This window comes from Neophocaena asiaeorientalis, unplaced genomic scaffold, assembly GCF_003031525.2.
Source record: "Neophocaena asiaeorientalis asiaeorientalis breed wild unplaced genomic scaffold, Neophocaena_asiaeorientalis_V1.1 scaffold264, whole genome shotgun sequence".
NCBI lineage: Eukaryota > Metazoa > Chordata > Mammalia > Artiodactyla > Phocoenidae > Neophocaena > Neophocaena asiaeorientalis.
The window spans coordinates 1,626,650-1,650,919 of record NW_020185332.1 but is presented as its reverse complement, the minus strand read 5'-3'; the positions used below and the strand labels follow the sequence as shown (position 1 = coordinate 1,650,919).

Sequence of the window (24,270 nt, the reverse complement as noted above, 5' to 3'; positions counted from 1 at the left end):
GGAGGAGGTGGCTGGGTCTGGGTTCCAAGGGCGAACATACACATACGTACATAGGCACACGCATCACCCCACTGTCCCCTCTGACCCCGTACCGTGGCTCTGGTTGTGCACACTGGGCGTCCTGTGCTGCATCCACTGGGAGGGGGCCCCGTAGCCGGTCCCTGTGCCGGCCGAAATCCGTACTCGATACACCTTGTTGGGCTGAAGCGAGTTCAGTGTAAACTGTGTCTCATTCCCTGGCACCTCGGTGGAGAAAATCTGATCTGCTGGGACAGAAGAGACTGGCTCTGGGTGGCCACCTAAGGACCAGGACTCCTAAATTCCCCTACACCGACTTTTCCACCTCAGGTCCTGGTTCCTCAGGGCCCATCGGAGCCTAAAACCCTCAGTGCCCGGACGGACTCCATGCTCCAGGGCTGACTCCTGGGCCTCCAACTCTGGCTGACACAGCCATCAGCCTCGGCTCAGAGCGGGAAGAATCATGGCACACACTCCCAGCTGCCCCAGGAGCTGTCAGTAACCACCCCCCACACACACACCAAGGTGCTGGCATGAGGCACTGGCTGTGAAGGCCATCAAGCAACACCTACCTTCCGGAGCCCTGCCAACCACCCAAGCCCCCTTCCTCACCCTTCCCTCCCTCCCCACACTCATCCTGGCCCCCAGCCACTCACCTTCTCCAATCTCTCCATCCCTTTCACACCTCGTCCCCTAGATTCCTGACATCTGTCCTAACACACACACCCCCATGCCTCATTTCTCTCAATCCCACAAGCACACCCTCCACCTCCCTATCCCTCACCTGCTTTTTGAGCTGGAAGGGACCCCAGGGATTACCTAGGTTACCTGCCTCATTTCACAAAGAGACTGAGGCAGGGACTCAACAGAATTACACACCGCAGCCGTAGAGGAGGTGGGGCTAGACTCCAGGCCTCCCCCTGTCTTGAGCTAGCCCTCTTCGCCTTCCCTTTCTCTCCTGCCCTCCCAACCCCCAGCCCACCTTCCCTTTTTCCAGGTTCACCTTGCCCTACTCCACAGCTCTGCTCAGGCCCCCAGCCACTCTGATCAACCCTTCACACCAATGATTCCCAGCCAGGTGGAGCCCGTGTCCTGCCCCCACTCACCTTCCTTTCCCAAACCGTACTCTATCTTGTACTTCACCACCTGCCCATTGCTCAGGCTGGGGGGCAGGGGCAGCCACACCACCCTGACGTCCGAGGGGTTGGGGCTGGACAGGGAGAGCTGGGGCGCTGCACTGGGGACTGAGACAGAAGAACATCTACGTGAGCTCTGCTCCACCGACGTGGAAGGTGAGGCCCAGGAGAGGTCAGAGACTTGCCCAGGTCACACAGCAAGTCAGAAGTAGGCCCAGGACCAGGATCTGAGGGAGGAAAGGGAGCCTCTCAGGGGAGCCCCAAGCTGGAGATGAGGGGACATCCTTCCCACCCTGAAGCCAGAATAAGGTTGGGGGCACAATCGTCTACATCCGATGGATCGTCACTGGCTCCTGTCTGACTGGATGGTACGTGGGTGTCGGGGAGAAGAGCCATCTGATACAGGCAATCATGAGACCTGGGCTCAAGTCCCAGCTGTACTACTGACCTTGGGCAAGTCACTAATTTTCTGGGCCTCAGTTTTCCCAACTGTAAATTAAGGAGAAGAACCCTCGCCCACTCCCTTACAGGGCACAAAATAAGGCAGGTAAAAGTGCCTTGGTGAACACTAGTAAAGTGAAGCTGAGCTACCATCCCCAGGGAATTCTCTGGGCCCCAAGGTGCCCACTGCAGGTGCAGAGGCCCTACCATCATCCAGTGTGTGGACCAGTGCTGGGGTGGAGGTGCGGCTGGCCCCCAGCTGCGAGTAGGCCACCACGTAGAACTCGTAGTCTGTGTTGGGTTCCAGGTCCCGAACCTGTAGCTCAGTGGTGTCGTTGTTCACTGCAAACTGGTATTCCACATTGTCCATGCCTGAGTGGGTTAGGGTTAGAGGACAAACGGTCTGTCACAGGTCAACCCCCGAGGGCTTGCCACCTGTAAGCTGTCTAGGGATCCTTCATATTGTCCCAGTCCCTAGAATAGCTTCTTTATAGCTAAATCATTCCAGATAATCTCGGTGGGATAGTATAAACTCCCCTGACTTCTAGTCCCACTGTATTAATTCCTCCACTGGTTAGGAAGTCTCTTCTAGCCTCTAACTGAAGTGACTCCTGCTGCAATTAACAAGCTGGCTCCAGGAATGCCAAGCCATTTTCCCTGGGAGGAGAAGCATCCTCTCCCTCCTCTCTTATAACAAACTGTGGCTAAGGGAGAAATGTACTAACCCATTTCTACACAGGTCTCTCCTGTGGGCTCCCACCCCATCCCGTTCTATCCTATCCCCAAAGGCAACCCTTCAATCCTCCAGCCTGTGCCGCGTCCCTCCCCGCCCACCAGAGTCCCCGCGTAGGTCTTTGCTGGGGCCTCTTAGTCCCGGGGAGACTTACCCCGTGCCTTCTGGTAGTGGAGGGAGAAGCCGATGATCTGCTCGCTGTGCAGCTCGGGCCGCTCCCAGGCCACCAGAACGGCGGAGCTGCTCAGCGGCGTGGCGGTGACCCGCGTGGGGGCGCTGGGCAGCCCCTCGCGCACCACTACTGCCAGAGGCGCGGCGGCGCACGCCGTGCCCGCGCCATTCTCGGCCACGCACTGGTAGTAGCCGGCGTCCTGCAGGCCGATCTGCGTGATGACCAGGCTGCCGCCGCCGCCCTGCACCTTGACGCGCCCGTTGGGCCGCAGCGGCTCTCCGTCGTGCAGCCAGCGCAGCGTGGGCCGCGGCTCCCCGGACGCGCGGCACACGAAGCGCGCGGTGCTCGCCCGCGTCCGTGACAGCGCCTCCGGCGCCTGCGAGATGACAGGGGCAGCTGGGGGAGGGGAGGGGGACGCTGACCGCGCGCTCCGGCCCCCAGGGGCACTGGCTCCCGCCCCCCAATACCCGACGGACTCCCGCATCCCCTCCACTCATTCTAACCTCTTCCTGACTCACCCGTCCCCCCAAAATACCCTCGGCAGTGCAGCTCTAGCTCTCTTCCGCCTTTTACCCCAGCCCCACACTGACCATTCTCTTTCTCTCTCCGAGTTGTCCCCAGGCCTCCTCGGCCTCCCCTAAATACCCTGGTTCCTCCTGGATCTAACCCTGCTCCCGCACTTACCATTTCCTTCTCCCCTACCTCCCAGTATCCCTTACCTGGGAGTAAGGGATACTGGGAGTATCAGATTTACCCCTCAGCCAGCCCTGAGCAACCCTGCCCCTAGTTTTCTCCTCCCAGACCACTCCATCTCCCCCCAATAACCTCAGTCCCACCCCTCCCCACATTACCTGGGTCCCACCCAGACCACCCCTCCCCTCTGCCCCCACTCCATCCTCCAATCTCTTTCCACCACTTCCTCTCCTCTAATTATCTAGTCTGACCCCTCCAATGCCCCACCCCCCGCCCTATCCCTTTTTCATCCTCCAGCACCGCCCCTCAGTCCCTCTGACACACCCACTCGCCATTTTACCCCCCTCCTCTCTCCTCCCGGCCCCGCCCTAGCTAACCCGCCCCACTCCGGTCTCCCCAACACCTACTCCGCGGTCCTTCGCCCTCCCTCACCCTCCTCCCCTCCTCACCCAGCACGCGGAGCTCTGCGGCTGCGGTTGCGAAGTCGCGCGTGCGGGGCTTGTTAGCTCGGCAGACGTAGACGCCGGAGTGCCGGGGCTGCGCGCTGGTGATTAGTAAGTTGGTGCGGCCCAGGACGATGACATCGGTGGAGATGGGCTTCCCATCTGCGGGAGGAGGGAGAGCGCTGGAGCAGGGAGCTGAGGGCTGCCCCTCCATCCACTCTCCAGACCTCGGGAGACCCTCTACACCCGGGTTAAGAGAACACAACAGTCGCTGCGTGGGATCTCAGTTCCTCCGCTTGCTAGACCGATGACTTCCTCTGAGCCCTTAGTGTCTCTGTCTGTAAAATGGGGAGATGGTCCCTCGCTGGAAGGGCTGCTCTGAGAGCTTAACGAATAAAGTCTGTGGGACTGGCTGGCACAATGCAGGCACATAAGAAGTGCTCGGTACACCAGTCAGTTATTACCATTACCATTATTATTAAATTCATTTCTCTCAAGAAGGACTCTCCTCCCATATGGTCTTAGCCCAGTGCTATGATGAACATACGGCTGGAAAGGTCTGGACCAGAACCAAAGATCTGAATCTGTGCAGACTTTTATCTTGATGTGAAGTGAAAACCATTTTAAAAGCCCTTCCCTTATGGACCTGAACAGAAAATCCAGGGAAGAAATGCAAATGGCCAATAAACAAAAAAGTGTTCAACTTCACAAAATCAAAGAAATGCACATCAAAACACAGATGTTCATTTTCACCCATCAAATTGGGAAAGTTTTTAAAAAATAGTATGAGAAAGGGTAAATGCTGATAGGGCTAACAGGGGCTCCACCTTGACCTTGAAGCCAGGATTCCACTTGTGGGCACTCTGTGGTGGGGAGCTGTGAATGGGGCTGATCACTGCCGTGTTAACTGTAATAGTGGACAACTGGGAAGGACTTAACAATTCAATAGCAGGAACTAGCAACTTAAATTATGGTGACATTCAAATGATGGACTATCATAGTTATTAAAATTATTTTCAAAAAAGTTTTAAAGATGGGGAGATGTTTACGATATACTGTTGAATGAAAATAGGACTTGGAATTGTAAGTATAGCATGCTTTCAATTTTGGGGAAAAATGTACATGTGCATAGAAAAAATCTGGAAGAAAATATGCTCATATGTTAACAATTTTAATCTCCGAGTGGTGGGATGTTTTCTGTTTCTCCTTTTCCCTAGTTTTCTACAATGAATACGTACAACTTTTGCCATCAGAAGAAAACAAAACAAAACAAAAAAGCAATGCCCCTCTGACTTAGTTGAGTAAGTTCCTAGACTTAGTTGAGTAAGTTCCTAGAAAAAGAACAGTGCCCAGGGGCAGGGATGAAGTCCATTTCCAGCTTCTCTCTTCCCAGTCTCTGTCCAGGAGTGCTATTAGCAGAGTTTCTCCAAGTGAGCTCCCAGAGCCACAGGTGTCAGGACCCTCTGGGACAGCAATTCTCAAATCCTTACTGTGTACACAAATAACAGAATCTCGGGAGACCTTGTTAAGATGCAGAGGCCTAGGGCACCCCAGATTCTGCATTTCTAACTATGGCCAGGAGGTAGGTCCAAAGACCACACTTTCTGTAGAAGGACCTCAGACACTTGTTAAGCATTAAAAATCCTGGGTCATGACTCTCCAGGCATAAATGGAGGGAGTCCGCAGTTTTAAGACGCTCCCTGGGATTGGGACTGACATATAGTACTCACTACTATATATAAAATAGACAACTAATAAGGACCTATTGTATAGCACAGGGAACTCTACCTAATACTCTGTAATGACTTATATGGGAAAAGAACCTAAAAAAGAGTGGCTATATGTATATGTATAACTGATTTACTTTGCTGTACACTTGAAACTAACACAACATTGCAAATCAACTATACTCCAATAAAAATTTTTTTAAAAATTAAAAACTAAAAATAAAAGAGAAACTCCCTGGGTCATCTTGATGCCTGGTCAGGATTTGAGAAACACTGATAATAGAACTTCTGGGTGACACAACAGGCTTACTGCAATAATAGTACGAGGGTCCTGCTGGCCCCAGGATCCCCCTAACTAGGCAAGTGTCACAAGTCCAAGGAGGCCGGGCAGGTCAGGGAGGCACAGATACCAGCACTGTTCTTTCTCATCAGCTCGGTGGGGGTATGTAGTCATTTGGGTTATTATTTTTCTTTAAACTCTACGTATTCATCACGACATAGTCTTGAATGTGAGATACAAACTTACAAAAAGAAGGCAGTGTGGAGTCGTATACTGAACCAGGGGAAAAAGGGTAAAAAGAGCTGGGTTTGGGACTTTCTGGTGGTCCAGTGGGTAAGATTCTGAGCTCCCAATGCAGAGGGCCCGGGTTCGATCCCTGATCGGGGAACTAGATCCCACATGCTACAACTAAAAGATTCCGTATGCCTCAACAAAGATGCCATGTGCCGCAACTAAGACTGGGAGCAGCCAAATAAATAAATAAATAATAATTTAAAAAAGAGCTGGGTTTAAGACTTACTTCTGCCATCAACTTGGCACAAGTCACTTATCTCAAATGGAAACAAAAATAATCCTTGCTTTTCTTCCATACAGGGCTGTAAGGGGTGGTGTACCAGAAAGAGAACAGGCTCTAAAGTTTGGGTCCTGGCTTTCCACCTTCCTCTCCGAGCCTCAGGTTCCTCATCTGCCCACTGGGAATAATAGCCCTGGCCCCGACCCTCCTCCAAGGGCTCCAGCAGGAGAGTAGGTTGCATGCTCAGTAGACTGCAAGGTGACGTTTGGCCGGCACCCTCATTACCCTGATAGCATCGATAGCATCTCCTGTAATGCATTCCCACCTGGCACTCATCACTTGCTGCCTGATACTGTCAAGCGTCTCGTCACGGATGTGTGCTTATCTCCCTTAAACAGACTGTGAGTTCAGAGGGCAGGCCCCTCCCCCTTTTTTATTCACTGTGCCCAGCATGAAGCCAGGCACAAAGGCGGCAGCACACTGGTTGGACCAGGAGGTGCTGTGTAGTTAAACAGACCAGCAGAGGGTCCAAGTTCCACCTGACTCGCTGGCCCCTTTCCAGCTCTCACACATTCACTGTTGTGAGGACTGGAAACATAGCGTGGAAAACCGAGCCCAGTGCCCCACCCGCCAAGTAAGGTCTCAAGAGTGATTTTGTGAGTGGCAGACTTAGCGCGCTTCGTAAAGGAAACTTGCTACACGGATTGATGATTAATTTTGTCCAGGCTCCCTATCCACACTCAGCCCTGGGACAGGAGTTAGTTCCTACCATACCAAAGGTCGGTGACCATTGCATGGTCACCCTTATAGCTCCTTGACTTGGGGATGCGTGAGATGCCACACCCTTCCTCTCCCATGCCCTCGGGTCCCCTCCCTCCACTTACCCTGTCGGACCCAGGACACGAAAGGGGTGGGGTCAGCAGAGGCCACACACTCCATCACCACACTCTGGCCAGACACCACGGTGGTGTTCTCCGGGGCTGCCACAATGACCACGTCCTGCCCCCCGATGGATGCCAGGGACCCTGGAGAGAGGGCAGGCCAGCAGGCAGCTTTACCATCAGGCGTCTTCACATGCAGCACCTCACCTGATGCTTACAGTCACCTGGTGAGGCAGGTGGGGCAGGGAGCAGCCAGGGTTCCATCTGACAGATGGGAAAGCAGCTGCGTAGTTCAGCAGAGCTGGGACTGGAACTCAGAGCTCTTTCTCTGGGAGCCAGGAGAGGAATAACCTGACCTCCGACACACCACCCCCATTCTCCCCTGTCAGATTGAAGCCACCCTCCAGGCAGAGAACCAGCAGGGTCAAGAGTGAACTTGGAAACAACTATACCCCAGTTTAAAACAAAAGAAAAAAAAAGAGTAGACTTGGAGTCTGGACTTGGAGTCAACAGTTATAGTTTCTAGTTCTAGCAAGTCCTTTCTCCAGAGGGCCTCGATTCCCACGTAGGAAAGGCAGGGGATGGGTTCGAGTTTCTGCCAGCCTGGCAGCCCCCTGAGCACTAATTCTCTGCCAAGTTCTCAGTGTGACCCTGGGTCCCTGGGTCAACATGGTGAATACCCGGTTTGTCCAGCAGGTGGAGGCAGAGACCCCGGGCACGGGAGGGAGCGCGAACCAGACTCAGCGCGTCAGCTAAGCCCTAGGAAGCAGGGTAGGAGTGGAGGTGTAGGGGATGAGGAGGGGGATGGGAAGAGAAGAACGGAGGGGCGGGGGTCGAGGGGAGATGCCATGGCAAAGGGAGGCAAGGGAGAGGCCCTTGTGGGAGGCCCGGAGTGAGATCTACTGAGCACCTGCTAGGCAGCAGGCACTTCCCAATCTTATCTCAGCGATTCTCACCACCTCCCTGAACTGGACATTTGATAAGGAACCCAGGGTCACACAGATGGTGAGTAGAGAAGGCAGGATTCAAACCAGGTCGTTCTGACCCCAAAGCCTGTGTCCTTCCTACTGCATCACCCTGGGACGGGAGATTTTCAGAGAAATGGAGAGAACACGAGCCCCAGACCATCAGGAGCCAGATGCACAGCAAGCAGCAGCAGGGTGAATCCCCTTCAGGGCACCCAGAGGGCAGGGGACCAGGGCTTCGGGGCACCGACACTCCTCCACGGACGCCTCACCTCCCCACCCCTGGACGCTCCACCCAACTCAAGAGAACACAGAGCCTCGCAGGAAGAGAGCCCTAAACTGGGAGTCTTGGGTTCCTGCCCCAGTTCTATCTCTGACTTGTTGGGGGGCCCTGCCTTCTCTGGGCTTTATCGCCTTGCTAGTCACTTATTTGAAGGCAGGCCTTGGACTACTTGAGGCCCCGCCCAGCTCCAAAATGGCCGACTCCAGAAACCCCCAGGTTTCCGCACCCAGGCAGCCCCCTTACCTCTGTGGGCCACGCGGAGGAGGGCCTCCTGGCTGAAGCGCTGGTTTGCTGAGTTGGTGGCCACGCAACGGTAGGAGCCTGCATCACCTTTCTGAACGTCCAGGATCTGGAGGACCCCATTGGGAAGGGTGATGAGCCTTGGGAAGAGAGAGAGGGCACCTGTGAGGTGCGCAGGAGCTCCTCAGGGAGGGTAGTACGCCCAAACAGTCCTGGACCCACCTTCCCCTCTGGCCTGAAACACCTAGAGCAGTTCACTTTCAAGGTTCACTCATAATAAAAGAAATGCAAATTAAAACTACAAGATACCATTTTCACCTATCAGATTAGCAAAGGTCAAAAGTGTTTTTTTTAATTAATTAATTTATTTATTGGCTGCGATGGGTCTTCGTTGCTGTGCCTGGGCTTTCTCTAGTTGCGGTGAGCGGGGGCTACTCTTCATTGTGGTGCACAGGTTTCTCATTGCAGTGGCTTCTCTTGCTGCGGAGCACAGGCTCTAGGCATGTGGGCTTCAGTAGTTGTAGCACGCGGGCTCAGTAGTTGTGGTTCGCGGGCTCTAGAGCACAGGTTTAGTAGTTTTGGTGCACGGGTTCAGTTGCTCCGCAGCATGTGGGATCTTCCTGGACCAGGGCTCGAACCCGTATCCCCTGCATTGGCAGGCGGATTCTTAAACACTGCGCCACCAGGGAAGTCCCGAAGGTCAAAAGGTTGGTTTTTTAATTTTCTTTTTGTTTCTTCTTTTTTTTTGGGGCCACATAGCTTGTCCAGTCAAAAGGTTTAATAACACCCTTTGTGGATGAGGGGATGGGGGAAGGCAGTCCTGTCTTGTTGGTGGTCATGCCAAATCAATACACCCTCTTTCAAGGGCAAGCTGGTGATATCTTACGATCAAACCTGCATATGCCTTTTGAACCAGCAACATCACTTCAAGGACTTTATCCCACAGATATTCTTGTACATGTACACAAAAACGTATGTCTAACGATATTCACTCCAGCCCTGTCTGTGATAGCAAAAGACTGGCAACAGTCCAAATGTCCATCTGTAGGGTGGGAACTAGCTAAATCGGTCTGGGTACATTCACACAATGGAATGCTAGGCAGCTGTTAAAAGGAGACAGTTCAATGTGTACTGCTATAAGACCATCTCCAAAATATGTATGGTACAGAACAGTGTGTGTGTGACGCGTACACTTATATGCTTTTGCACTGAATGTCCCTGGTAATAGTGGCTATCTCTGGGGAGGGGACCTGGGATCCTGGGACCTGTCAATGGGAGATTTAATTTTCATTAAATAACCTTCTGTATAGTTTGAATTTGTTTACCCCCTGCCTGTATTACCTCCTGTCTCCCTGATAAAATCCCTTCTATTCACACTATCCCATCTGAACCTTGAAACAAGCCCAAGGGGTAGAGGGGATCACAGCCTTCATTTTAATGGTGACAAAACAGTCTTGGAGGGAGTAGGGTATTTTCCCAGGGTCTCACAGCTCGAGCAGAGTTAAAACTGGAACCTAGGGCTTCTGGTGCCAAATCCCACGTTCTTCTCACTTGCTTGTCTCAGCAGCCACGAGAAGGGACGTGGAAGGGACGTGGTCTCCAGCAAGTCCCAGTCAACACGTACACTACTGAGGAGGGGCAGGATGGATGAGAGTGGTGTTCTCTGCCCTTTTGGTGAGGGTTGGAAAGCAGTTTGGGCTAGAAGGGCCCAGAGACCTTGCTTGAGAGACAGTGCAATCCCAGGCAGGGAAGTGCCCATGGGAGCCAGGGTGGTGGGAAGCAGAATGGGCTCTGGCCCAAGCAGGGAGGGAGTGGGTCTTCCTGAATCCTCTAGCTGTGATCCCTGCAGGGTCAGCTCGAGGGTGAGAGTTCTAATTTCTCACTAGAGCAAGTGTCCTGTGGATGTAGGCTGGGCCAAGGTCAGGGAGGGAATGGGGCAGCTGTGCACTTGGTGAAGACCCCTTGGCTCGTGGGGAAAGCAGGGTATGAGAAAAATCTAAACACAGGAGAAAAGAACTAGCTCAAGGGTGTTGGGAGAGAATTCTGACCATGAGCCTAGAAATCTGCTGTGGCCCAAAGACTTAGAGAAAAAACATAAACCTGCATCACTCCTTCCCTCAGCCCACAGGCAAACCCATCTCTGCCCCAGGGTCTTAACCTCAGTTCCAAGAGCTGCCCATATCAGTGCTGGGAGAGGGGACCAGAAGCGGCAGGGTGGTTGGAGAGAAAATCCTGGGCCAGGACCCAGCCTGCTGCCATGGAAAATTTGATGGGAAATGACAAGTGGGGAAGGACAAGCAGGACCCATCTCAGAAACAAGGCCCCCATCCCCATCCACGGCTCCTCCACCTAATATTCTCTGCCTCTTAAGACCCTTCCTCCTTCCTCAGTCCCCATAGCTGTTGTCAGCAGGATTCACGCCAGGAGCTGCCCACACTTCCTAACCCCAAAGTTTCTCTTTCCAGGGAAATTGTGCTCCAGGTATCCAAGAGCTAATACCTCCTTTGACAAGTAACATTGCCTTAATTACGTGTATTGATTGAATGAATGCGGGTGTGGTGCTGTTGCTAGAGCCAACACAAGTGAAATGGAACCACTTTTAGTGTTCATTTAAAATTTCTGCTGCTTTGTTAAAATGTGTTTTAAAAAGCTCTGTCCTTGGAAGAATGTCCAAGACACATTGGTTAGTGGAGGGAAAGAATTCACAAATCAGTGTTTATGAAGCAATTCTATTTTTGGAAAATAGATAAATGATATGCTAGAATGTGCGCGGAAAAAGTCAAGGGTGGTAAAGCTCACGTCATTCGTGGAGGTTTTCTCTGGGAGTGGGGCTCTTTTTTGTTGCGTTTTTAAATTTCTTGGTTACAGTGAACATTTATTAGTTTGGAAATATAAAACTTAAAAAAACTTAAATGGAAAAAAGCATGTGCCCTTGTACACTTTGTTTTGTAACTCCTGGCTCTAATATAAAAGCAGCTGTGGCATAGAGGAGAGAACTGATTCCAACATATGCGATTTTTAGCAAGTGGCATCACATGTCCAGGCCTCAGGTTTCTCATCTGAAAAATGGGTTTCATAATTCCTGCCTACTTCACAACCCCGACCCTGTTAATGTGTCATAAGCTCTCATCAGATAATGGTAACAGCTATCTGTGCTCAGTTTGTAGGTGACTTTTTTCCCTTTAAGTTAGTATGTTTTATCATTTTAAAATGAATTCAAATAAAACAAAATAGCTACTTATAGAATGAAAAGCAACCTCTAGCTAAAAGGAAGGGACCATTCTCTTTCCAAGCCTGAGCCTCAGCCTGCTGCCCGTACCCGCAAAAGGCCACTTGGACCCAGAGATTCAAGAACAGAGGAAATGACAGTTGCTCTGAATTTCCTGAGGGCCAAGGAGCCTCCACCCTGAGCCGTTCAGAGATCCACCCAGGGAAAAGGGACACTAGCCGAGGGTCACATGAGGCTGACAGACACGATGGACCCTAGGAGATGGGTAGGGCAGAGGACTGGACTAGGGAGCCTGCAGTAATTAAATCCATTAGTGCCATGGTTTTAAAGTGTGAGTGAATGGTGATAACAAAATGATTTCAAATGGATCTAGACACAGGTTTTTATTCCAGTGGTTATATATTCATTTTTATGGCTACCTTCTATTTAAGGTCAGTGCTGCTGGTTTTCCCTTTTACTGCAGTGAGATAACGTTCCTTTTTAGTATGTGTTAAAGTTACAAAAGAGAGAGTTGATTTGAAGAAACGTATTAAGTAAGTGTTGTATAAATGGTTGAGGGATGGCCAAAAATATGACAGGGGTTTGTGAATGCCTGCGATCTGGGAAACTTTGCTCTCATTGATTACTGGTTCCCGTGGAAGAAAAATTATCCCCTATCATTAGAAATTAGTATAAGTATCAGGGAATTGCCTCAGGGCCTAGTGTTTACCATCAGTTCCCAAAATATGAACATAGACCCTGACAGAGTGTGCTTATTAACTGCCCATGTGCACAGCCTACACCAAGGCATATGGTCTCCTTCAAATCACTGGGTTGAGTTTATGAATAGCATATTTCTATGTGAACTCTATCTGGGTATGTGTAAAAATACATACCTTGGGCATAATCAAGTTGCTGTTTTAGATATTTCTTTATTCCCCCCCACACACAATGTGCTGGGACATGTGAGCTTGGCTTATTTATAGATGAGGATCACTTTTCAGAGGACTTGGGGGCAAACACTCCCAGAGGCCAGGAACTGGCAGCTCCAGCCTCCTGGGAGAGGCCTGAACTAGATGTTGGGAGATGAGGGAACTCCTCTGTTTGCTGAGAAACTTTGGGGAAGTAACTTCTCTGCTCTGAGCACAGCTGGACCACTCCAACTCTAAGCCAGCCTGCAACAGGAGTTTCTTCAGACCCTGTGGCTTCCCCACTCCAACCACCAAATCATCCACCCCAGGGCTCCGCTGTCAGATACTCTCAGCACTAGCTGTGTGACCTGGGGCAAGTGACTTCTGTCTCTGATCCTCAGTTCCCTCATTTAAGAATTCAGATAACAGTATCTGCCACAGCCATACAGATAGACCTGGAAGGGGGTTCCTTACGTGTTAAGTGAAAAAAAAAAAGAAGTTGCAATATAATCCCATTTTTGTTTTCTAAAAAAAGGTGATTGAACAAAAAACCCAGTATGTACAATATGATCCAAAATTTGAAAGAGAATATTTATAAACATACAGGGGAGGGGGCTTCCCCGGTGGCGCAGTGGTTGAGAGTCTGCCTGCCGATGCAGGGGACACGGGTTCGTGCCCCGGTCCGGGAAGATCCTGAGGGCCCCCCGTACCCAAAAAAAAAAAAAAAAAAAAAAAAAACATACAGGGGAAAGGTCCAGAGGATAGACATCAAAACTAACAGAGGCTTTCTATGGGTGATAAGAGGACGAGCCATTTTTGTTTCTTCTTTTTTGGTTATATGAATTTGAAAAATGTATCTAATAGGAATATAAACTAAAAGTAAATAGAGGAAAATATGAAAAATAAGGAACACTTACCTTGAAGGATCATGGGAAGGATTAAGTGAGAAAACACAACTCTAATGAAGCGAAGCCTCTTGTGACTTTTAACGCAGGGAGAGTTTTCTGCTCTCTCCCACCCTCTCTGGGGGCTGTCCCAGGAGTAGACTCTCACTTGGTTCTCATCCAACAACTCGCTCACAGCGGTGAGAGGCTCCACATTTAAAAGACATAGAACTTGGGACTTCACTGGTGGTCCAGTGATTAAGAAGACTCTGTGCTCCCAATGCAGGGGGCACGGGTTCGATCCCTTAGGTCAGGGAACTAAGGTCCCACAAGCCATGAGGCAGGGCCAGAAAAAAAAAAAAAGAGGCATAGAACTTAAAATGTCAGCGCTAGGAAGGCTGGGTTAGCATTCCCAAGGTCTACTCCCTGGAATGCTCATTCCTAGGATGTTAACAGTGTTCCTGCAAGAGGGGCTCTGGGCAAATGAGTCTAGGAAGCATTTGGTTAAACAAGTTAAACAGGTTTCTCAGTACAGGGCTTCTCAGGGCCTTGTCAACTCCAAGAGGGAGATTTATAGGCAGTTTCCTCACCTTATTTGACTGCGGAGTACTTTTTTTTTTCCAAGAATCATCTTTAGGGACTAACGTTCTAAAAAGGAACACACTTTGGAAACCGTGATCTAATCCAACCCACTGGACCATTGGGGCTGACTGATCACCAAAGTCAACAGGATCACTTATATCTTGACCTCTCTCACCCTTCTTCCTCACTTACAACTGTTGCAGAGATGTGGCCTGGGGCTTTTCTATCTAGAAGTTTCTCTTACACTCTCACCCCTACCTAGACACGGGCAAAAGTCAGAGGAGTTGGGACAACTCAATACACTGAAGACAGGTTAGTTCCAGGGTAGGGAGATCTGGAAACCAGTGTTTCTGAGCCTAAGGAATCCCACCTCTGCTGGGAGAGGAGAGCGTGAGCTGGTAACTACAGCTAGAGAGATGCAGGGAGAGGACGGCAGCGTGGCTGGGAAAGGCCTTTGGAGCCACATTTCCAAAGGTGTAAGACTCCATGTGGTGGCAGCCGAGCCATGAGTCCAGTTCCAAGACCACAGATGCAAATGAGCCTCGTGCTTTCTGGACATGTTGTGTGTACATCTGGGCCTTCCCAGGAGGCCGCAGTAGGGATCAGGTCCTGGGTCTAGCCTATGCTTCTCTTCTGCCCTAGGATTGCTCCTTCCCTAGGATTGCTCCATTGCCTTTATGGGGAGAGAGGAGGGTGAAACAGGAAGGACCTCCACAACCTGGTTATCAGATGCTGCACCCCACTGAGTGGAACTGAGAGAAGAAGAGAAGTTATGCATCCAAGGTAGAAACTCCAGAGGAACCTGCAAAGGGAAACCCTCTGGGCCCGGAACAAACAACAAACGTTCTGCCAATGGCTCACCGTGTGGCCTTGGTTAAAGCACAGCTCTTCTCTGGCCCTTGGTCTCCTTCTCAATAAGGCAAGTGGTTGGACTACATATGCTCTGAAGGACGCGATAACTGCTCTCTACCCAAGCCCCATAGCTTGGTGGGTGGCTTTCCTCCCAGGGAGCAAAAACTTCTGACACAACTTCTCTTTGGGACCAGAAATGGGCTGAGTGTCAGGTGGTGGTTGGCTCCTAAGTCAGTTTGGACAAACGGAGCCACCCTGACTCTAAGAAGCCCAGTTCCTGAGCACATCCCAGAGCCCTCCTTGGCTGCCCCCTGGGACCCACTCTCCTCTTGCCCACAGGACACTCACCGAGGCTCCTCAGGCACCGTCACCTGGTCCTTCTCCCAAGTAATGACAGGTGCTGGCAGCCCTTCGATGTGGCACTGAAACCGAGCGGTCCCGTTCTCCTCCACCGTCTGAGACTGTGGGTGCAGGGAGAAGCCTGCAAGTGCTGGGGATGAGGACAGTGAGAAAACGCAGGGACAGGAGAGGAACACAAGAAAGGAGGCCACAGCGAGCAGACAGGAAACACACACACACACATGGACACAGAGAGACACAGGTTGACAGAAACACATGCAAAAAGAATTCAGACCGACGGAGACACAGTTGGAAAGAGGCAGTCGGAGAATAAGAAGTGGTGATGACTGGTCAGATGCTGCAGGCAGAATGAATTCCAAAGTCCCCCTGCCTTACATCACCATATGGTTGGACTACAGTAAGATGTGCATTTCTTCCGGCCCCCAAATTGTTTCATGGTGATCTGTGCCTCCTGAGAACCCCCGAAGAGTGAGTGAGCTGGACAACACAGCTCGGCTCTACACACTCCACCTGTGGGGGTGGGGAGCACCTTTGTGCCCCTGACGTGCTTATAAACCTCTCTGGCAGGCTTCCTGGAGGAGAGCACAAGTCTAGACTCTCAAACTCACAGGGAAGGAAAAGGAGGAGGAGCAGAAGAGCAGGGAAGAAGTGAGACTATTGAATAGTGAGGCAGACAATACCAGGAAGGGACCCACTGAGCAGCAACAGAGGCAGGGAAAGGGGGCGTGGCTCAGAGTCAAACCTTTGTGCAAGTATCTAACTGCAGACCCCACTTCCCACACCCCACGTCTTATGGGCCTCAGCTCAGTCCAAGATGTAGCACTTACTGGCAAGCTTGACCACCGCAGCCTGGCTGGCCACCACTCCAACGGGGCTGCGGGCCAGGCATGAATAGCTGCCCTCAATGACCTCTGAAGCCCCAGGGTCAGTGCCGTCGGGAGCTGGCAGCTGGGACAGCCACAGGGAGCCATTGGGTAGCAGGCGAAGGTGGCTGTGCTCGGGCAGGATGCCTCCATCCTTGCTCCACGTGACGCTGGGGGGGTGTCCCGCAGTAGCCGCCCCCAGACCGCAGTCCAGCACCGTGGCTTGCTCCGGGCCCAGGATCACTTGCAGCGGCCCTGCTCCACAGCTCAGCGACACGGTCGTCTTCCGGGGCAACGGCTGCTCCCCTGCGTAGAGGAGGGGTCACCAGGGTCATCAGTGTGTGTCCTCCTACATCCCACAGCCTCCGGAGCCCGAGTCACCCACCCCGGGTCGAGGAAGGCAAACCTCAGAGAAAGAGGTCTCACGGAGAGACCTGTGTCTGGATCCTGGCTCTGCCTCTGACTAACTGTGATCTTGGGCCAACGGCTGCACTTGGTTCCCAATCCTTCCCCCGCTGCTCAGCTTCCTCATCCACAAAATAACACAGTTCTTAGCAAAAAAGTAGAAGCAACCCAAATGCCTGATCACCTGATGAACAGATAAATATATTACTCAGCCATCAAAAGAAATGAAGTACTGATACTTGCTACAACATGAATAAACCTTGAAAACTTTCCTCAAAGTGAAAGAAGTCAGTTACGAAATGCCACATATTGTATGATCTCATTTCTGTGAAATGTCCAGACTAGGCAAATCCATAGAGACAGAACGTAGATTAATGGTTGCCAGGGACTGGGGAGAGGGAAGAATGAGGAGAGATGGCGAAGGGATCGAAGGTTTCTTTTTTAGGTGATGAAAACGTTCTAGAATTAGATAGTGGCGATGGTTGCACAACCATGTGAATATACTTAAAACCACTGATCTGTACACTTTAAACGGTGAATTTTGTGGTATGTGAATTGCGTCTCAATTTAAAAAGACATAGTCATTCCTTCCTCAGAGGGCTGTTGTGAGCGCTCAATGAGATGCTGTGTGGTAAAGGAGTACAGCACAGTGGCTGGCCTGGCACAGAACTGGGGCTCAGTAATGTCATTCCCTCTCCTGGAATCCCACAGATCGTCCTGACCACTATTAGCCAAACCACTTCTGCCGCAGTGACTGGGAGAGGTAAGTTCTCCTTCCTGCAGCTGATTCCCCCAAAGCCACGCAGCAAGCCAGTGCAGAACCCAGTCCCTGACCTTCTCCAGATGCCCCAGAAGAGCCTGCAGCTCCAACACTGCCCTGGCCGCAAAGGGAAGAGCAGGAGAACAATGGAGGAAGGGAATGCCATCCCAGGGTCAAGGCAAAAACACACAAATGCCAAGTTTATCATTTTAACCAACATCTCAGCAAGGCCCAGTAACCGTTATTCATAGAGAAATAGTTGGTTCTCTTCCAGTTGTATCTTCGAGACGGTTGACCTGCTGCCTTCCTGTCCCATAAAAGCTTAATGGCCCGAGGTGCCCTCTTATCCTCTGGCCTGACACCTTGCTTAAAGGCACAGTGGTGTGTCTGAGAGTGAGCCAGGGACAGAGGTGAGGACACTCATCACAAGGCAGGCCAGGGCTGACAGAGCCCTGTCAGGGGGCATGCAGAAAGCACAACGGCTAAGGACTCTGGCGACCCTCAGTTCTAGCCCCGGCTCTGTCATAGTCTAGCTGTGTGGCCTTGGGCCAGTCACTTCCACCTCTGGGCTCTAGTTTTCTCCAATGTAGTGGGTGATGTCGAAGATTCTATGATGGTAGGATTATTCAGTGAGCTGGACTCACCTACTCCTGAACAGATACAGAACATCATCTAGACACACACACAAAACTGTAGACACGACCTGCCATACCTAAACACGTGCTCCCCCCGTCTCTGCCATACTCATCAACACCTGGACACACATATATGCCAACACTTAAACCCCTGAAGAGGATCAAGACTGAGGGGAGAAGAGAGGTCCTAACTGGCTGAGATAAGGAGGCCAGGGCAGAAGCCAGGCCTCTGACACCACAGTGGGAAGGACAGACAGACAGGGTCTGAACAGGCCTCTGCCTTTCTTCAAGGCTCCACTGGCACCTCCAGCTACACAGCTGGGCTCAGCATTACTAGTGGGTGCAGCGAGGAGAAGGCAGCCCTTGCCCTCACTCAGTTTCCAGTCTAACTGGGGAAACCAAACTGGCATTTGCATCACTGAGGGCCATGTGCTGGGGTGGCGAGAGCATCTGACCTTGGGGCAGAAGGTCAAGGTTCCAGTCTTGCTGCTCCACCTACCAGCCACTTTACCTCTCTGGGGCCCAGTTTCCACATCTGTAAAAATGAAGGCGATACTATGGAGCCTGTGAGGATTAAACAAGATGATGTGGGTCAGGTCTCCAGCCCAGAGCCTAACGGGCATAAGTCAAAGAATGGGAGCTCATTCTTTAAAGGCATTTCGTAAACTGGAAAGGGATGTACAAATGCAAATCGCTATTCTTAACATCCAGTCCCTTCTCTATCTGAGGCCCTAGATTCTGATGCAAACACAGTGGGGGGAAGGCCAGCCCGGGCTCTCAGCCCAGTGGCTTCCAATTGCCCCATTCCAGCCGCTGAGCAGTCGGTTTGAGTTTCAGGGGAGAAAAGCCCCACATGACACGAATCCCTGAGCCCTCCGGCAGCCTCCCTACCCCCCAAAGCACGTCCGGGGCTTGGAAAATCCCCCGCTGCGCTGAACAAACAATGTGAACAGTTGGGGCCCGAGCAGCTGCTGGGTCTGTCAGCAGCCTGGGCTCCTGCGGGCAGGACGGCGGCCAGAGGGGCCGGGGCTTGCTGGGGAGCCCAGAGGAGGCTCCGATTCCCTTCGTGAATATTCATGGATCAGCAGATGTCTGGCTGCCCCACCTCGGAGGAGCCCAGCACCCAACAAGGCAATGCGGAATGGGAAACCAACAGGGATGTAGATGTGGGGAGAACCCGGGACCCCTGGGGGGGTACAGGGCTGTGCCAGGAGCCCAAGCCGGCCCACGTTGATGGAAACGTATGCAGAGCCTGAGATTGCTCATTTTATAGATGGGGAAACCGAGGTCCCAAAGGGGAGGTTCTCACCTCTCTGGGAGACAGTCTGGGGACATCCTGGGCGTGAACCCAGCACTGAGGAGACAGTTGCTCCCAAATAAGAGGGTTCTCTCTGCCCCAGCACCCAACCCAACTTCTGTGCCCAGGACGTGCCTCCTTAGGGGCTCACCTCAGGTGCCACATCCCTCCGTGAAGCTGCCCCTGCCTTCCCCAGGAAAGGGTTTTCCTGGGTCTCACATCATGTAGCCACTTGGAGGTCCCTTAGCCATTCTTCCTCTTGCCTTCTTGCCTAAGGCGGACCATGGCATGTGGCGGGACAAGCCTTGGCCTGGGGTCAGAGTTCTGGGTCCATCGTGGGTTGTATGACATTGGGTCCGCTTTCCTCCTTTCAGCCTCGGTTTCCCCAGTCTTAAAATGAAGAGTTGCCACATTTCTCATTTTCACCAAAATTCTCCCAGCGGCAGAGGAGAACGTACTCAGGAGGCTTGCTGACTACCTGAAATGTTTTTATTTTGAAACCTCTGGCACATTTTGCATCCTATTCTATTACACAGCAGTGTTTGTTTTAATGTAAATGTGGTTCCTACACCACCAAATCTTTTTGGAAAAGTGATGCTCTAGGGAGTGGCCCTTGTTTGTCCAGTGGTTTCGTGGCTGTCCCTTTCCTGCCACCACACCCCCCATCCCCTGTCATGGCGGACCACCAAGCCCCTCCCAGGAGCACTTCTCAGTGCTCCCTCTAAGGACTGGGTGGACATAGCGGACCCTTGCTGTTGGCTAGCGTTCTGCCTCGAGGGGAACTCCCTCTCCCACAATCCCTTCTCCTCAGTCTCCTCGGTGGGACCCTGCCAGAGACATGGAGTATCTATGCTTAGGAGCCTCAGGGCCATCTCTCAATCTCCTCCTTCTGACATTATTTTACCCATTTACAGGACAAATTAGATTTTATGAGGCCAATTAGAACCCAGACAGAAAGGAGGTTCGCTGCTGAGCCCCAGGGCCAGCTCAGTGCTCTTTCGTGGGACTAGTGCGGGCCTGGCATTAGCCAGGGTTCCATTCTTCAGTGAACTCTCAGGAACTGAGAGTTCCTGGGACTGGGGGATGGGGTGGGGAACAAAGCCGAGATGCCTCCTTCATTAAGCCAAGAACTTGCCACAAACATCAATGCCTTGTCATTTTTTAATCTCAGGGCCCACCAGATTTACAACTTGTTTTCGGTCCACACGGGCAATTCTCCACGACGCCATCGCCACTCTCCTCTCCTAGGAGACACAAGTCAGTTTCTTCCAGAAACCTCCTTCCCCGCCCCCCACCTTGGCCACCTCCCATACCACACATTAAGCCCCTCCCACAACAGCTGGAAGGAGAACTTGGGACTGTTGCCTGGGACACAGGGAAGGCAGCGTTCCCTTCGTCTGTGATCCTCAGGAGACAGGCTCAGCCTCAGCAGACTTGAGAGCAAAGCCACTCAGCTTGACCTGCCTACCTCCTGTTCCCTGTCACCCTGGGTCCCCACCAGACTAAACCGCTTCCCGTTCTCTGAAAGCACACTGCTGTTCCATGCGTTGCCTATGCTGCTCCCTCTTCCTTCAGTAGCTGTGTCATCCTGGGGTCTGATTTCAACACCTCTCCTTTTTTCTGCCCCATAGGACTCTGGGCACCTGGGTCATTGCAATTAGCACTCTAGATTTTTGACTTGCCTTTCTGCCGGCGAGGCAACAAGCCCAAGATTATTGTCCTAGTCAACACTCTAATTCCCTAGGACCTAAAACACGGTCTGACACATAGTAGGCGCTCAATAAACAGTTCTTGAACAGATGAGTGGACATGTGGAGACACACTCAAAAAGATAAGACACAGAGCCCCTCATGCTTTGCCAAGCCTCAATTTCTTTATCTGGAAAAATTATAGGAACTCCCTTCAGGGCTGGGGATGATGTGGATAATATACGTGGAAACTGCCTAGCACACTATGTGGCACGTATGAGACACGTAACAAAATGCTTAAAAAGCACCAAGACAGGGAATTCCCTGGTGGTCTGGTGGTTAGGACTCCGCGTTTTCACTGCCTTGGGCCCAAGTTCCATCCCTGGTCAGGGAACTAAGGACTAAGATCCCGCAAGCCGCCTGGCGCGGCCAAAAAATAAATTAAAAAAAAAAAAAAAGCAGCACCGAGACAGAAGAGCAAACTCACATTGAAAGAAACTCTTCTGCTTAAACATTACCAGGACTGGTGAGCTCACGACCTCACCTCTTCTGCTATATGGATGGTCTGATTAAAAGTACCTTCCTTAGATGCAAGAGGGAGGAGATACGGGGATATATGTTTATGTATAGCTGATTCACTTTGTTATAAAGCAGAAACTAACACACCATTGTAAAGCAATTATACTCCAATAAAGATGTATAAAAAAAAAAAATACCTTCCTTGTGTGCCCAACCTTGTCTCTCTATGCTCCATTCATTTGCCAGAGCTCCAAACTAAGTGACAAGGTAATGAGCCCCTATGGAACCATCTGGAAGTCTTGGCTCTGCACCAGCTTCCATGCTCAGGTCTGCACCTGAGAGAGAATTTACTGAGCCTCGGCTTCCCGGACCACAGTGACCCCACAGCCCCTCAATTCCAGAGGAATGCCTCAGCCTCAGCAGTGAGGCACTTTTAGCTGGCAGCACAGCCAGCCCCAAGGACAAGGACGTCAGGCCCAGGTCATCCTCTCTCTGGTTTTCTTCTCTCCCTTCAGGTGCCGTCACCCGCCTCTGACCAGGCTGGGGCTGGGGTCCTCCCCCATCAGAACCAGTCTTCCTCTTCCTTCCCCCCAACCCGGGGAGCTGGGAGCCCCCAGGCCTGCTTGGCAATGACATCTGTTCTGCATCTGGAATTCTGTGTCAAGTCTGGTTTCTGTACCTCAGAAACAGCGGAGGCAGAACAGGATGCAGTGGGTGGGGATGGGTGGAGCAGAGTGGATTCCAGAGCCCAGACCCAAACACACCACCTGAGGAGCGCCAAGCCCAAAATTGTTGTTGATAACTTCTCAGGTGAGGGGGAGGGGGTGAAGAGAGACTGAACTTGCGTTCATGTGTACCAAATCCCGGGAAAGTACGGCTGCTCCAAGAGCCAGGAGACTGGTTCCAGTCCCAGTTCAGTCCCCATCCATGTAACTCTGGGAAGTCATTCAGTTTTCTCATCTGTAAAATGGGTTCATGCTAAAATTATTTCTAAGTTCCCCTCAGTGCTGACATTCAATGATGCTAATTGTGGGATTACTCAACTTGAAACAACGTACCTTTAGGAGAAAAGGAAGGAAATGCTGATTTACACATAATGTATGACTACTTGGGCCATGAAAATACATACAGGATCAATGAAGGTTTAGATAACTTCTGGATTATTTAGATTCACTATTAAGAGAAACTATTGGGTTGGCCAAAAAATTTGTTCAGGTTTTCCGTAACATTTTTCTTACGGAAAAACCTGAACGAACTTTTTGGCCAAGACAATATATTTGACCTGGTTCCTAACCTCCAAGATGAGGTCAGAGAGGGCCCCAACACCCCAACTAACTGAAGTTGGTCTCTGAGCTTCTGGGCTGAGAAAGGCATGGAGGGGGGAGTTTCCCCGGTGAGGAGAAAGCAGCTCTCTTGTTCTTAGAGCCCTCCTGCTACTGACCTCTGGCATCACCACCCCCCAAATTCTGACTGGGTGGAAGGGAGAACCCCACTTCTTGCATGTGGTGAAAACAGAGCATTTGGCATCCCACCACCACCCCCAGACAGGAGTCCCATTCGCATACATCTCCCCAGTTCCCAAGCCCTGACCCAAGAGCAGTGTTCAGGGGAGACGGGCAGTCACTATCTTTAACTCCAACACCAGCCCTTCATTTTGCCATGTCGAGGCTGCTGAAGTGTCTATTATGTTTTACTTCTCTCTCCCTCACTCCCTACAAACTCAATCTATCCTCACATCCTGCCGATTCTACTTCCTAAATATTCTAGAATCCACTGTAGCCATCCCAATTGCCACTACTCTAGTTGCCAGCAACATCCTCTCTTCTGGACTACTACCACAGCCTCCCAAGAAGCTGCAGCTTCCTGCCTCCATCCTGTCCAATCATTCTCCACATCGGCTGGAGTGAGCTGATGCAAAGCTGATTTTAAAACCCTCCAAGGGCTCATGCAGGCTCTCAGGCCAGAAACCTTAGTGGGGCTTACAAGCCCCTTCATGAGTTGGGTACAGCCTCCATCCTCAGCCTTCTCTTTTGACACTCTGTGGCCCCTGTCCCATTCCTCTCTAACCTGCCCCACCCTCCTGCCTTGTGCTCTAAACTCCAGCCAGATTTAGCTTCATTCAGTGGTCTAAACGAAGTCACCCCTGAGCGTTTGCACATGCTGTTCTCTCTGAAAAACTCACCCCGTCATCACTCTCCTGCAGGGCCAACTGACCCTCTGCACTGAGCTCTATTATTTACCGCTTCCTGGAGGAAGCCTTTCCTGACCTTTCTAGACTACCTGTCAGTCTCCTCCTTATTTACTATATTTCAGGCACCAGTCACGTGCTAGCCGAAAAGGGTACTCAGTAAATATTTGTTGAATGAATGAATAAATGGCCTCCGTCCAGATCGGGGAGGCTAGTCAGAACTCTATAGGAGTGTCCCCAAGCCTGACGAGCTTTGCACACTCAAAGGATTTAGGACTGAGGGCGAGCAGAGTAGTTGCTTCAGCCATGCACACTGCTGCCAAGGGAGCCCCAGCTCGGGCCCTGCCCCTGCCTTGTGCACTCGGGAACCCCAGAGAGGAAACTGAGCCCCTCGTAGGGAGGCCCCACCGATACTCCATAATGCCCGAGTGAGTGCAGTTCCCAGTCATGATTCCGCTTTGCTAGATGACCCCGAGCCCGGTCCGGAGCTCTCAGAAGAGCAGAAGAGGGTGGGCCCAACTATTCGTTAATCGCCTGGCCTCCAGGAGGACAGACGCCTCTCTGGCACTTCCCCTCCCCCTCCACCTGACAA

The 24,270-nt window shown here is 51.5% G+C and overlaps 1 protein-coding gene across 1 annotated transcript in view; it reads right to left on the bottom strand.

Moving 5' to 3' along the window:
* IGDCC4 (immunoglobulin superfamily DCC subclass member 4) overlaps positions 1–24,270 on the bottom strand; it is a 37,179-nt gene that overhangs the window by 12,195 nt on the left and 714 nt on the right. Inside the window, exons 2-10 of the mRNA XM_024735141.1 lie at positions 16,151–16,492; positions 15,312–15,453; positions 8,530–8,666; positions 7,042–7,182; positions 3,643–3,798; positions 2,483–2,896; positions 1,803–1,967; positions 1,125–1,262; positions 93–263 (exon numbers count right to left, since the gene is read on the bottom strand). Coding sequence (XP_024590909.1) covers positions 93–263; positions 1,125–1,262; positions 1,803–1,967; positions 2,483–2,896; positions 3,643–3,798; positions 7,042–7,182; positions 8,530–8,666; positions 15,312–15,453; positions 16,151–16,492 — 1,806 coding nt within the window. The remainder of the gene's footprint in view (positions 1–92; positions 264–1,124; positions 1,263–1,802; positions 1,968–2,482; positions 2,897–3,642; positions 3,799–7,041; positions 7,183–8,529; positions 8,667–15,311; positions 15,454–16,150; positions 16,493–24,270) is intronic.